The 15,397-nt window shown below is 42.3% G+C and overlaps 1 protein-coding gene across 4 annotated transcripts in view; it reads right to left on the bottom strand.

Annotated features, from left to right (window-relative positions):
* Window positions 1-15,397, bottom strand: part of abr (ABR activator of RhoGEF and GTPase) — a 115,389-nt gene that overhangs the window by 28,293 nt on the left and 71,699 nt on the right. For all 4 annotated transcript variants that reach the window (XM_069539601.1, XM_020086197.2, XM_069539602.1 and 1 more), the window contains 2 exons: window positions 10,262-10,359; window positions 10,047-10,178 (listed from right to left, as the gene is read on the bottom strand). In XM_069539601.1, coding sequence (XP_069395702.1) covers window positions 10,047-10,178; window positions 10,262-10,359 — 230 coding nt within the window. The remainder of the gene's footprint in view (window positions 1-10,046; window positions 10,179-10,261; window positions 10,360-15,397) is intronic.

Raw genomic sequence — 15,397 nt, 5'->3', positions numbered from 1 at the left:
ACGAGATGAATCATGACCCATAAACAATTGATTTGTAGCAAAACAAAATTATGGAAAGCAAAAAAGGCAAATTTACAAGACTGTGCATAATTATTTAAAGAGTGAATAAACTACACATCCCATAATCCACCAGGAATTGCCTTTTCAATGATTTCAAGCATGCTTCTTTTTTTAATTGAACCCTGTAGTTGTTTTCTGTGGTGCTCTGGGGTAGAGGTCATGTAACATTGATCTATCCAACATTTTTCCATGGTAAAGCAAGCTCCACCAATCAAAGACATCACCATTACACTTGAGGATTGTGGGTAATGAAGTACCACACCACTGAGCTCTATTTCAGCTGTTTCTCCCATCTTGTTAGGAGAGGCCACCGATCTTTGTCCAAACATCATTAGATCTGAACCACTGCTGCTGACACTAAATGTTGTCATTGGATCGGGGGTGTTTTACAAAACTTCTCCAGAGGTTGCAGAACAGTAAACCAGGATGTCAGTAATCCCAGTCTTAAGGAGAAATGTTTAGAGAAAAAAACTTGTTCTGGGGAAACGTTTAGAGCGAAATGCTACACAGTAGATAGGATGTAGTTGGGAAGTGTGGTGAACCGAGGTCACCCTGCAACACATCGGGCCTTCCAGAGTGCGCTTGGCTGAGGTATTGAACCTTGCAGAAGGGTTAAAGAATGACAACTTCCCTGAGGTCACTGAAAATATATACAGACAATAGCCAAAATCAGAAAGTTGAGGAATTCCTGCATGTGCTTTGGCATAATGCCTCTGCAAAACAGCATTAAACAAGAAAGCATTCTGCCAAAAATTTAAATTCCAAGTATTCTTGGTGCAGACCGCTGCCCCACTGTCCTCTACACAATATTTCCAAATCCTTTGAGAAACCAAAGCTCATACAGGCTCTGCTGCTCATCATCCATCCTGCATAATGAAGTGCAGAACCACAGTGGGAGAATACTTGCTCAATCTCAGACTCCAGCTTGGGCCATGTGGAACGCATCGACGTTCCTGCACAATCATCACGTCTAAACAAACAGCTCAGAGGAGCATTTTAACAAAGTGGCATTTGAGTAAATGCTACGGCTTCACAACCTTGAGCACCAGCTTCCCCGTGGTAGTGAGGGGATCAAAACAAACGCAGCCCAGCGCTAACGTCAGCAACAGATGCATATCCATCACATCTCACTGATGTATAAACGACTCTGGTCCCCTGACTGGACACTTGAAAGCCAGAGCTCTCCATGCTGGGACACAGCATGTTGCTCAGGCCCATTTATTTATATATTGGCAGTTAGGCTGCCAACAACAGCAAGAGGGAAGGCATGAGGGAGAAAGTGTCTCGCTGGGTTCTAGGGGATAAAAAAGACAGAGTTGCATCTGGTGGTCACAGCCTCAGTTCTGGCAGTGAAGTGAATTCTGATTAAGAAAGAAAAGAAGAAGGAGAGACAGGCCTGTCTCTGAGGGGATGTTCCACCTCCAGTCATCCAAGGACGAAAGAGGAAAGTGAGAAGGAGAGAGGTGGCGCTCCTTTAAAGTAACATATTTGGGAAATATACTGTACTTATTCACTTAATAGTTGGGTAGAGAGTTTTTATGACATATATTATATGCCACACTCATGTTTGTCTCTTAAATTAACGGTTACAGCCTGCAGCTGATTGGCTTAGACACCCAATAAAACCAAAATAGCTGATGTTTTAACTATTTTTGTAAAGATTGTAATTGTGAGTTTTGTTGAGTCAGACAGAGCCAGACTAGCAGCTTACCCCCATGCAGTCTTTATGCTCTTTTCAAATAAATCTCACAAAGAAGAAAAACAAGGGCATTTTCCAAGTTGTCAAACTATGCACCTTTAAATCGTTTGCTTATTTCTGAACAAAAACCGGCAGAACGTTCCTCCATTCACCACACAGGGTTTTTTCAGACGTACAGCTGAGGTGTGACCTACACAATCCTCCAGTAAGCTCTGCAGTCTACTTGTCATGAGTAATGGCCTCTTCTACCTTCTCCAACTGCAGAGCCTCTGAATTATCAACTCTCAGCCTCCAGCTCCACTAAGCAGCTGAAACATAAGAGAGGAAGTGGTACATTTTAAAAACAACCCAGTGAACTGACCCTGATTGGTCTAAACGGAAAACTAAAGCTCTTATCATTGGACAAAGAGGTTTCAACCCTCTCACAGGATTATCTGAGCACGCACTTGACAAGCTCTGTGTTCAAATATTACTCTCTATGTATTAGCTGACCCCCCCCTTTCAGACTGTTTCCAATTATGTCTGAACCCTGACTCTTCCATGAGACAAAGGGACGGTGGCAAATGTGTGGAGTGTCTCTCTGGAGAGTGCTTCCTTCGTCACGCTGTGATGAGCTCCTTTGTTCTCACTTTAACTCCCAGCATCACATAATTGGCCACCATCTGGGACCTCTCATTCTTATTCCCTCTCTCCATCTCTTTCTCTTCTGCATCTCTGCCCTCTCCACATGTGCTACATATGCATGCTCATAGTAGGAAATCATACATCTGTTGTGCATCCCATAGACATCCTTTGAAGACTATGTAATGTCATAATGAGGACCAATTATCAAGCGGCTTTCCCTCGACATTTTGGAAGTTCGCAGCGTGTTTGGGTTTTCTGCTGTTGAAATGAAAGACGGACATGTGATGGAGGGAAAAGGCGACCGTGAGCAAAGTGAGAGAGGTCCTACAGACCGCTCGCCCGTCAAACAGCCTTTTTATGGTCTCACTTTATTCTTTCACAGAGTCCTCAGTCATCCAACAGCTACAGAACAGCCCTTCTGCTTTGCTCCTTCCTACACGGTTCACAGTTCACTCTTTCAACTTGGCTGAATCAAAAGTCCAACTTCTCCGACTTGTACAGAGTCCAGCAGCTGAGAATTTAACCTACTCTGGAATCCCTTTACTTATACTGGATCTGATTAGATTCAGAATTTAATAAGAGTTTACTCATCGTTTTACAAAGTTGCATTTATTTTGTTTTTAGCCACACTAGCAGCATGGAATTGGATTTTGATTTTAAAGATTCTAAATAGACACTTTGTAATTTTACTGACAAAAACATTTCTAAGACGTGGATGACTGGAGTTATCACTACAGTTTGGGGTCCATTGCGTGTTAGAAATGCCGTCATCCACTCGCTCATGGTGAATCCTTCTAATAAACTCTTGCTATGTGCTCACATGGGCTCACTCTGACATTATCCAGAGTTTTTACTAGGGGCTTACAGGAGAAACTCCAGAGAATGTCCGCCACAACTGACTCTTTTTTTTTTATACAGCCCCTCCGAATAATCAGTGCATGTCTGCATGTGCACGAAGTCCAAGGCATATTCTGTAAGAAGAGGGTTTTATAAATACATTATAATTCCTAATGCTTGAACCAAGATTGTCTAAAACCCAGAAAACAACAATAACAACATTAAGCTGCATAACAAATATTGATCAAATGTGTCAGAGGGTTTTTCCTATTCTCCTCACAAAGAAATAAAAAGTGGGTACCTGCACAAGAAGCCCGCTTATAGGTTTGCATGTAGTTATTTAGGGCACATGTATCCCAAGTGGCAGGGCGAGGATGTTTTAAGCGAAAGCTGTCAAAGTTTCTTTGAGGTGAGATGACAAGGAAAGTGTTAAAAGCCATCAGAACGCATCTATCAGCTCCAGTGATCAAGGATCGTCTGAAGAGGAAGTTCAGCTTAATTGGGACTCATCAATAAAAAAAAAGCGCCGTATGCTCAAACACAGACTATGAGGGATGAGCCTCATTAAAAACCATGACTGAGAAAAAAAACTGTAGAGGGAACAAAGAGAATAAAATAAGCAGGTTTAGGAGTAAAAGAGCAACAACGACTTCAGCGATGTTTGTTTCTGAATGAATGTACCCCCACCACACACACACACACACACACTTGGCTGACAAAGTAAGCTCAAGCATAATAAACACCAGGTAATGTAGCAGGCTGGAGTTATTGATATCATTTACAATGCATCAGCCCATCACCCATTTGTGTGTGTGTGTGTATGTGTGAGTCTCTAGGGGGTCTGAACACATGCAGCAGAATCCCATCTGTTAGTGTGGTTGACAGCTGTGTGTGTCTATGTGTGTGTGTGTGTGTGTGTGTGTGTGTGTGTGTGTGTGTGTGTGTGTGTGTGTGTGTGTGTGTGTGTGTGTGTGTGTGTGTGTGTGGGGCGCCGTAGGGGGTGTATATGATGCAGACATGACAGATCACAGCCCTAAATGACAGGGGACAGGAACAAAATAAATGACACCATCTATTAGACATTAATTTATATTAATACCTACACACTGGAGCGTGAACACACACAAACACACACACCCTCATTAAAACGGCTCCGCTCCGTGCTCCTATAACAATTAATACATGACATACCACCACGCTGCAAGCCCCAGAGGCACGACATTTCATACAGATATTACATCCCAGAAAAAACATTGAGAGTGCAGGCTTTCCCCATGCAAAAACAAATGAGAGAAAAATCTAATTTTGTTCTCATCAGTGTACATTTCACCGCGACAAAAAACCTTTCTTTTGAAATTAAGAATTCCAGGAACCTATGATCACTTTTTCATTTTGTGCTGATTGTCTTTGTAGATTTATTTACCCGTCTGCTGACAAGTACTTTCAGTGTTTTTCTGCTAAAAGTTTCCTCAGTGCTTACACATAGCGAAAATATTTCTAGATACACTTACCAGGCCGTATTTCATTCTCATGACAGCCTGAAGTTGGCATGATGAACACTGAAAGATTAGATCAGAGCGTGCACTGCACATCCTGTGCTGGCTGAATGCCACTGGGCCGCAAAAACTTCACGGCTGATTATCCAGATGGCCAGTTTGCTGTTAGGCCAAACTATGCCTCTTTCACTAATAAAACGTCAAACTTTGCATCTAATGCTTCATGGAGGAAAAAGCTTTGGCTCTTAAGTGGGGATGAGAGTGCACATATGTGCTCGCCTCAAAGTTTACAACCCCTCTGCACCCAGAGTTTTACAGTAACAACGGCTAATGCGTGCACCCCTGTTCAGCTCCTCCTCGGCTTTGGAGCTAAGAGCTGCCAGGAACAAACATGTCTCATCGCCCCGGTTCTCTTTTCTTTCCTAATGCCCAACTTCTCCTTGCTCCCATTATCTCCAGGAAACTGTTCAAAACAATCATGTTACTTTACTATTGAGGCCTTGTAACGCTGTCGACATTGGGGGCTGACTTATGCTCAGCTGAGATTACAAACCAATAAAAACAACCCACTCCAGCCTCATGCAGAGGGAGGTCAGAGAGTCTGAGGGATGATGGGAAGGGGAAGGGAAAGGTTGAGGTGGGGGACATTACTGGACATGCTACATGACTGAAGGAAAGACTGGAACATCAAATGTGGCTGCAGAAGTAGGCTACTGTACATAGAGTAGCTCACTATAGATACACAGTATGAGATATGAAACACGACCAGCATTCAGTACCATACCACGTGGTTGTTGAGGAATTTTCATATATCCTCACACATTACTGAATAAGCCACTATATACTGTATTATGTATATATAGTGTATATTACATTATATCTGTACACCATTTAGAGAAGACTGCCTGGCTAATTCCTCAGATCCTCCCTTCTCTCTCTGAGCAGTACACAAGGTCAGGTTATAGATAAAGGACCGACCAACAGAACATTAGTGTCTACGCTTAGGGACTTACATATCTAACTCAGATGTCCCAGACAGAGAGGCACCAACTTCAACTCTCACCAACTTCTACTCTTTTGAGTATTACACCAGTCTCCAGTAGGATGCAAACACATACATGTAACATAGAGAGTGACAGCAGCTCTAGCCATTCATGGATGTGCTGTTAGAATGGGTGACGCAAGTAGAGGAAGATATATGCGGATGCTGTGGGAGACATCTTCAGACTTGGGGGTGACAATGTCTCATGTTACTCTGTTAGCGTTTGTATATTGTTCCACCTTCTGATCTCCTTGATGCATCAACTCTACATTAAAATCTTCTGCGTAAGACATCAGCTGCTGTCTGAGTTCTCCTTTCACCAGCTTCCAGAAACCTTCCATAACAGTGGTGATTGGACAGTTCCTTCTCAGTGACTATTGGCAATTTGGAACCAAAAAATATGCTGATATAGTTATTAGCTGTTCCCGTTTGCCATGCACCCATGGGTGTACATACTATCACTGGATTACTTTAATACTGAAGAAAACTTGAATATCATTAAGTGTCAGGCAACTTCTGGAGTTAGGGCACTGTCTCACGTACGTACATTCACTTCAAGTCTATGCAAGTGAGGAGAAGAATAAAACATTTAATATTTTGTGGTGAAGCAAATCACGGCGTGGCTTCGTGTAAAATTAAACTTGGTGAACTTTGACCCGCCATGTTAGCTTGACAATAGCGTACTTGTGACCTTGCCTAAATAAATGGCATGGAGATTATGATGTGCCCAGTAAATTTAATTTACACTGAAGCTGAAACACTGCATGTGCATCATGTCTGTATGAGTAGAGTAGAGAATGATTTTTGACGCCAACTGCAGCAATCAAACACAAAATGTGTTTTAAAGTAACTTAATTGCCTCCATGAGCTTTGGACCACAGCTGCTGCTGCTCCAGCTGCCGACTGTATTGTTAAGCAGGCCGAAATACACAAGTTAACTTCCAGCTCTCTGGCGTACACCTGTCTCTTCCACCTCGCACTTTGCAAACCGACAAAAATGTCAGTCTAGAGATTTGAGATGTATTTAAACCAGCCATCACAACAGCCGACAGACTGAACTACAGAAGGCGCTGGTCGTATGAAAGACAACACACTTCTTCCCTGATAAGACAAGTAATAAAAGTCCTAAGAGGTGAGCCCTGGGAGAGGCTATGTGCTGGGGTGTATGAAGGCTGTGTTACCAGATGAAAGTACCACTGATGCTGGGTGATATGATGTGTTTCTGCTACACAAAGCACTGCGGCGATTAACCCACAGTTACATAATCGCTACTCTGAAGACAAGTATCTGCAGCTATAGCTGGCACATCAGGGTCACTTGGGAGAACTTGCACAATGCATGAGGCAGAGCAGGACACTGTTTGCACTTTCCAGCAGTAACCAGCTCAGGACTGTGTCTCTTTATACCAAGATGGAGCACAGACTCTGTGAAAATAGCTCTATTGTATTAAGGTCTGGTCCTGAGGAGGGTTTGATTAAAAACACATCCGCTTAAAGGTCTGAGGTCTGAAAGCAAAAATAATCTGAGTCGCTGAGTAAAGGTTTGTTTAGCCAGAGGACAATCAGGTGGTTGAAGAAGAAAAATATCTCTGATAATAAGCCAAACAATTACAAGGCAGCTCTTTTCTTTCTTCGGAGCGGATACTGATAACTTACTGTTAATGTCTGCTTGGAAACGTTAAGGAATTCATTTGTACTGCCAGTTTGAAGGACAGGGGGGAGTGTAACCCCGACATTGTTGCCTTTTAATGGAGGATTAGCCACCTGACCTCAGAGATCAGAGGTTATCTGCTGTGGGGGACACAGGGTGAACTGCTGGAAATAAATGGGAGGTATTTCCCTCGTGGACCAGCAACTCAATCAAGCTAAAATGAGCATTACTGTCATCTTTTGTGTGTGTGCATTTCTTGTGGACATTTCCATCAATATGCCTCCTGACTAAACTCGCATACCATTTACAGAAGAGACTGTAACAAAAACCCTCTCAGTCACTGCCAAAATTAAATCATATCATCTTCTGGTGACAGAGGCGATCATGTTTCGCATCAGTAACAAAGTTAAGTAACAGCAGAGGGTTAAAAAGAAAAGAAAACCCCAGGCCCAATATGCCCATTTACGGTCAGTCAGTACTCCACAAGCTTGTTAAATAAATCAGAGGGTCTCCAGAGAGGAAAACAAAACACTGAGGGCTTCTTCTGAACGCAGCTTCTCCAGGAAAGCAAACAGCTTGGCTCCAAGTGGAAGTCTCTTTAGATACGCACGCTGGACCGTGGAGGAGACTCACGTCCCTGCAGCTAATTCACTGTCAAAATGTTTCAGTGAATGAGTCAGTTCAGCAGTCACAACCATATGTTAGAGATTAGTGCTTAATACGACAAAAGTCCTACTCAGGATTTCCTCATGTATCAGTGACAGTAAACCAACTCTACAAGCACAGGGGTGATTCTTTACCTTCTGCAGTGAGGGAGACAGAGAGGACTCTATCAAAATCATCCACTTCTTCCTCTAACGACTACACATCCTTAATCCCAACAACCCCCTCTGTAGTACACACTTGCACAGCATTCCCACCCTCTCTCTCAGAGTCTGGGACAGAACATGCCATTCTCTCTCTCTGCTCCTACCCCCCCCCCCCCCCCTCTTTATTTTCCCCCTCTCGCAGGGAGTCAGCCCAACATGTACTGTATATATTTGGTCTTTTGGCTGTTGTTGGCTGGAAGTGGATGTTCCCAGCAGCAGCGGTAGCATTTGTCTCTTTGACTGGCAGCCATACCAGAGGGTGGCTTTCACTGTCGGAAAAGATTCAATGCTGAACCATTGACAAATGACTGAATCTTTTGTAACCAAAAAAAGAGGAGTTAAATAGTGTGCTCATTTTTCTGCAACAACTGAGAACTACATGTTTGGGCAAAAGCTCGTGACAAGATACCAACCAATGTCGCTTTAAAGCTGCTTTGAGACATGCAGTGAAGTCCATAATCTCCTGACATTCTCCAGAGGAGCTGTATGAGAACACAAAGTTCAGATTCAGTTGCTCTGGACAAACCCTGGAGTTTTTTCTGCCAGCCCCCTAGTAAAAACTCCAGATCATGTCCGAGTGAGCACATGTGAGTAGTCGAGTAGTGGAGCGAGGGGGCATGTTGATGACCTTTCTTATATGACACTCATCCAAAACTGAATAAAAAGGAAATATATCTCCGAAAGAATTTGTGTGATAGACGCAGAATTTAAATATCACGTCCTGCCTCTTTTCTGTGTTATTGTGAACAGGTTGCTCATGTGTGCTTAAACTCCAAAATATGTTCAAGGACATTTATCACCAAACTGAATGAGAAGCGCATGAAAAGTGGTGGTGACAAACAGGAAATGCTACTACAGAAATGTTGTGGGTGTATTTTCCTTTCAGACTTTGTTAAAAACAAATAACAGGAGCTAAGTTCTGAGGAGAAATAACAGATCCACTGAAAATGCATCAGATATTTTTGAGATGCATACATTTTATCCTCTAAAATGCAACGCTGCACAGATGTGATTCATGTTTGCTCAACTTTCTAGGTTAGACATGAGATTTGTATTCAAACTGCAGCTTGTCACTGATACCCGATTTTACCAGCTATGAGCAGCGGCAACAAACACACTGTGAAATATTTTAACTGGTTTATTTCGTCTGCAAAATTCAGAGAGCTAAAAAGTGTCAGGAGCTGGTTATAAATAACCTGCAACGAGCTCCTCTGCAGCCCTGACACGTGCATCTCCATCTCCTGAGTTAAACATGAGGACGTAAGTTGAACAACTAAAACCCTCAGAATTGACTCTAATGCAAAAAGTGAAGATCTACTGATCACCAGGCTGCAGAAGGGGAAGTGTTTAGTGTAGCAGCAATTTGACTGAATTGCAGGAAAATGACAGGAGTCAAGCTTCACTTGACTAAAACAATTTTCCTAAGAAGCTCTGGAAAAATGGAAACATGACTCCTCTGCAGGCTGCTCTTTAAAACCTAAACAACGATACAGACCACAGATTCCACTGTGAAGGCAGCTTCTCATTAACAAGTCTCTGAAAGGGATTTTTATGAGATTTCTCACAACAACACAGGGGAAACCCCCCTTAAATAAACTCTCTACAGACTATTAAACCAACCAGCGTCATTAGGGGCCACGATAACAAAACCAACATATTGTGCACAGAGGCTAGACAGCTAATGAGTCATATGTTGGGAAATCTCCCCCGAGATGACAAAGACGTCTCTTTTTGTGTAAAAGTTCATCATTCGTTTGTCCTCTTCTTACCTGGACCTTTCCTTTTCCCATCATCTTGTCCACAATCTCGTTGTCGTCCTTGTTGAGCATGCTTTTGTCATAACACTTCTCGTAACACAGGATCCTCAGGTGTTGGGAGCCCTCCAGCTCGATTTCAAACTCCTGTAGGATGTCACAGGAGGGGAGAATTAAATATTTAACTTTCATTGCTAGCAATGTGCGGTAAAAGGAGATATTTTACGGACTTCATTCCACTGTGGGTCTGTGGTGTCTCTGAAGACTCGGGTCTTGGCCTTGCTGACAAAGTATCCGAACGAGTCCACTTCAAGGGTGCAGTACAAATCTAAAGGAAACACAGAAGGTGGACACGTCCATTAGATACTGACATGAAACAACAGTAACAAAGTGCCATTTCAAAACTGAAGGCTGAATAAATATTAGGATTTCTTGACAGATCTTTTTTTACCATCTGGTAAAAATGCAGCCATTATAGTTGTTAGAGTTGTTAAAACAGATGTTTAGGGCGTAATGACATCACAACATGATGATACAATCTTTTCATTAAAAGGTCAGAATAATTAGACACCAATAGTTTTTATTGTAATTGAGTCTTTCTGCTGTTAAGTCATGTTGTATTATGTAACACTCACATAAAGCTGTGACTTGCAATTATTTTCATTATTAAACAATCTACTTTTCTCAGTTAACCAAAGAACATTTTTGTGCTTTTCTTGCAGTTTTTTTTCCTTCACTTTTTGTTTTCTTTACTTTTCAATAGTCAAAATCATTCCCAATGATTTTTCCATCAATCAACTTATTGATTAGTTCCCTTCAGCTCTGTTCTAGTGTATCTTGTAAAGTCACTGTGCAGAACATGAACAAAGGTACTTTATTGTTGCAGCGTTTGCAAAAGCTTAATGAAAACTTGCAGCATTAAATATTTCACCGGAGTCTTATTCTTTCATTGCTGTCTGTCTGTTTATCTGGATTAGGTGAAAACTACTGACCCACTGAACTGATTTTATTCAAACTTGGTAGAAGGGTGGTGTATAGGCCAAGAAAGAACCCATTAACTTTTGCAGCAGAATTGATTAACAGGGCTAAAAACTAAGGACAGTTGAAATGTGTTGTGTATCCAAATGCATCTGATGTCAATACATGTACATCCAAAGCATTGATAACCGCAGATCAGCCTGGGCCGAGGTATGCTCTCACCAAGTAACATCCATACTTCAAAGAGGTTTTAAACAAAGTTTTCATGACGACTGAAAGTGACTAAATATCTAATTTAGATTTGGAACAAATGTCCACCTACACGATGAAAAAGGCTCATGTTCCATCCAAAATCAAACAGCCCCTCAAAATGTCAATATGTTGTTTGTCTGTGCACACATTCTGCACCGCTGCTCCCCCTCCACTCTTTACATCCTCATACCAGCATCGACACTCCCCTGAGATCTGCTCGTGCTCGGCTATTACACGGAGCAATTAAGTCTGGTAATGTGTTTCTTTAAATGTTGTAGCTGTTCCTACAGACTGAGCTACCAGCTGTCTGTTATGTGTCTGTAGTTCGTCCTGCAGCCTTGCTCTGGTCCCTCGAGTGCACCTCCGCCTGACAGAGTGATGGATGGGTGTTCGACTTGACCTTTCACCGGGAGAGTCAACAAGATTGGGCAAGAGAATCAGGGGAGTTGGCTGAATCTCATATACATATATATAAAAACACACTTAAAGAGTGACGCATGTCATGTTTACGCTGGAACATCAAAAACAACAGCCTGACCTGAGCCTGGTTACCGTTGTGGAAGGATACCAATCAACCACCCAGCGTGAGCAGTGACCGTCAAGAGACAACATTGACATATGCAGCTGTACATTTATGACTAAAACGGTTACAATGTATAACGGAACCTCATTCCGTCTGGTTTCATTCCCTCTATGTTTGTTTTCTCGGCATCCTGAGAGGTTCGGGCATAATTACTCCCAATGAGGAAGAGATTAGCAGTGGTGGTATGAAGGAAGTTCAGCCGAGGGGAATTCACTGTGACCATCTGGGGGATATTTATTAAACGTAGCAGTTATCGTACTCTTACGCTGCAGAAGCGTAACAGCTTGTTACAGCAACCTCTGGTTCGACATCCGACACCTCAAAAACACACAAACCACTTGTCAAGAGTTTGCTTCAGCGAGGAGATGGTGTATCAAGGCTAATGCAGTCGGTTTGCTGTGAGGGACAAAGTTGCGTTTCAGTCACTTTTCAGGACTACAAACAGAAGTTTGATTATTTAAAGGTAGATAGGTCTTTAGTTTTAGACACTAGACCTCTCTTTCTCATCTAGCCATGAGTAGAGGTATTCATAGTCCTGGTCAGCTCTGAGATTTCTCTTAGGAAGTTGATTTTCTCTTCATGTGAAAGGGGTTTATGTGTCCAGACTGAAAACTCAAAAAAGGCCAGACACAGGAGAGGTCTTTTTGTGTCCTTGCAGTGGATCCAGGAGGTCTTTGGTAAGTAGGACAGACTAAAAGAGGCCAAACCCTATATATTTTTTTTACTATTCTCCCTGCAGGTCACTACTAGAGTATGAGGGGGGATTACTTGGTCAGCTTGGGGCCTGTGACCCCTAGATTTACAGGTTAATGAATACCATCCTTTTCCACCTCAATTAGCTGAGGACTGCAGCCCCTGTAATGTGTCTGTGATCTTATACCCAAAGCTAATCTTTGCCCGGGGCTGTGGTGAATGCTGGGTCAAACTGCAGGTTCACAGAATTAGGAGGCAAGTGATAATCAGTTAAAACTAATCAGTCGTCTCAACAACCACCAACCGGAGGCTTGAAGGCCTCAGGAGAAAATAAAAACATTCTTCTCAGAGAATGAAATCAGGATGCAACTGAATTGGTTTCATGAAAACCAGAGAGAGAAGACTAGAAATATGGTAAACAACGCATGCAGTTGTGACTGGACTGATTAAAAACAGAAATCAAGGGTAAGGTGTGGTTTACCTTTAATCTGAAAGGGACCAGTGAGGGAAAAAAAAGTTTGTTTTAAATAAAGAAAAAAGCATCACTATCGCTATTAAATAATTTTCTATTGTCCTTTAGTATCTGCACTGCTACTTAATTATTACTTTGACACATATCAGATATAAATTCAGTTAAAACCCCTTCAGATGTTGCTAAACGAGCTCATGTGGCTGACACACAGGAAAGCAGCTGGGCTCTCTTCAAATGTCTGAGATTTTGTAGCAGAGAAGTGTGGCAGTTCAGTTTGGATCTGTGCTCACTGTTTCTACGTAGCGCAGCAGCTTCACTTTGACAGCATCAAGTTGCAGCAGCGGTTCAAAACATATAGAGGGAACAACACAGGATCACTGGCTGACACTCACTCACACGTAAAAATAAAACAAGAACAAAGCAACATGTTTCTCTACTAGGTCATGTTTTCCACTGATTTCTTTTTTTTGGGGGGAGATGCTCAACCCCATGCTCCTTCTGCTATGACCCAGTTTGACAACTTTGCCCCGGGCTGAATACTGAGTCTTTTCCCACTAAAGGGAAATAACACAATAATTCCAGTAAGATCTTCTAGTACAAGCTTATGGGATTTTTCAATGAAAGCAATGAACAAAGAGGTCATTGTCGATGATCACACATCTGTTCAACAATCTGAAACACTGGATCAAGAAAACGTTCCAGTCGTTACAGAAACGATCTTGATGGGCTAATAATTAAAAATGTACAGAATGTACAGTGAAGGAGACGTCAACAATGTTACTAAAACCCATCAAACCTCAAAAACACAGAGGCTGAATTACAAAACATCACCACATGAAAACTAATCATTGAGCTACATCTGTGAGAAATTGTGGTGGTGGAGGGAATTATAAAGACAAAACACAAAATATTCAGATCTTCTTCATGACCACTGGGTGGTTTTCTTAACACAAGTAGCATGTGAAAATAAAGGAAAACGTCTGCCAGGTTTCATAGGGTCCAAAGGCATAACAATATGCTGTCACAGACCATTAAAGGCAGTAATTTGCTTCCTAAACACTTTTTATCTGCAACAAACCTATTCACGTATCGATAGCTTTCAATAAATAAAGTTGTTTAAAAAAAAAAGAGCTGGTGTTTGTGGCCCTTGCAGAACTGTAATAAACATGACCGATCATTTCTTTCAGACACTGTGAAATGATTTGCTGTCACTAACAGCACACGACCAGAGTCTTCAGCAGGAGAGACACACACCGCTGGAGCAACGGCGATAGCCAGAAGTTAGCGAGCGAGTCATGGAAAAGTCGTCTTCTAGCAGTTGTCAGGCACCGAGTGTTATTTTGTTTTGGGAGCGTAGCTTTAAAGAGAGGTTCAGTGGGGGAAGGTATGTATCAGTTGCATTTTTTGCAAAGTGTAGCCTGTTCTTTGTTCTTCAGTGCTTTCACCCCAACCATGATGGTTAATAATTTTGGAGCCCCATTAAGAGTAACAACACGTCTTTAATGGCTGTCATCATCATCATCATCATCAAGGATCACTTACAACAGCAACATGCCATCTACTCCAGCCTCCATGGCTTGCATGCCCCACCTTGGCTCTGTACGCTCCACTGGGCACAAAGACTTCAAACTGTATCAGGCAAACTACCCAACTCCCCTCCACACACACACACATTTCTTCATGGTTAAACCCCTCAGCTCTCTGCGCTCCATCGGGGATCAAACAGGCTTTCAGAGGAGAGAGCTTTCCAATCCATTACCCAGGAAATTTTAGCGTGCCTGCTTTCATATACTGGGGGCTGTCATGGTAACTGAGGAAATCATATTTCTCCCTCGCTGTCACTTTTCCAGATATTTGATATTTGAACTGGTGCTTGTGTAACATCGCAGCACAAAGTGTACCGGTGCGCCAGCTGTCCACTACTGACACGTCTGAAATAATGTGTGTGTTGTCAACTGAGTGCGATGTTGGTCCTGCCAACATTCCACTGGGTTGATAACACACACACTCACATACACACGGAGCTGTTAAAACACATTGTTGAAACACAGAACACATTGTTCTACAAAGGATCGTTTGTGGATGTATGTGATGTTACATGAATGTATCCTTTGTTTATGATTTTTTTTTAAAGTGTATTTATACTGCTGTTGTGATGCAAGACAAATGACAGATGAAGTCCTTGTTAAATGAATTCACAAATAAATTCCATTGTGTTCTCTTTCTCAGTCCATACGACCATCTCTGTATTGGCTTGCAGCATGATGGACAGGCTGCAGTGATTGACTGGATCTTTTCCTGGCAGATACAGACATGCGCAGCAGTTATGTGTGGAGGGGCTGCTCAGCAAGAGTGTGCAGACAAGTGGGGTAAAGCAGAAAACAATGC

The sequence above is a fragment of the Paralichthys olivaceus genome, chromosome 15 (assembly GCF_024713975.1).
Source record: "Paralichthys olivaceus isolate ysfri-2021 chromosome 15, ASM2471397v2, whole genome shotgun sequence".
NCBI classification, from domain to species: Eukaryota; Metazoa; Chordata; class Actinopteri; order Pleuronectiformes; family Paralichthyidae; genus Paralichthys; species Paralichthys olivaceus.
The sequence above is the reverse complement of the archived record's forward strand: the minus strand, read 5'-3'. Positions and strand labels throughout refer to the sequence as shown.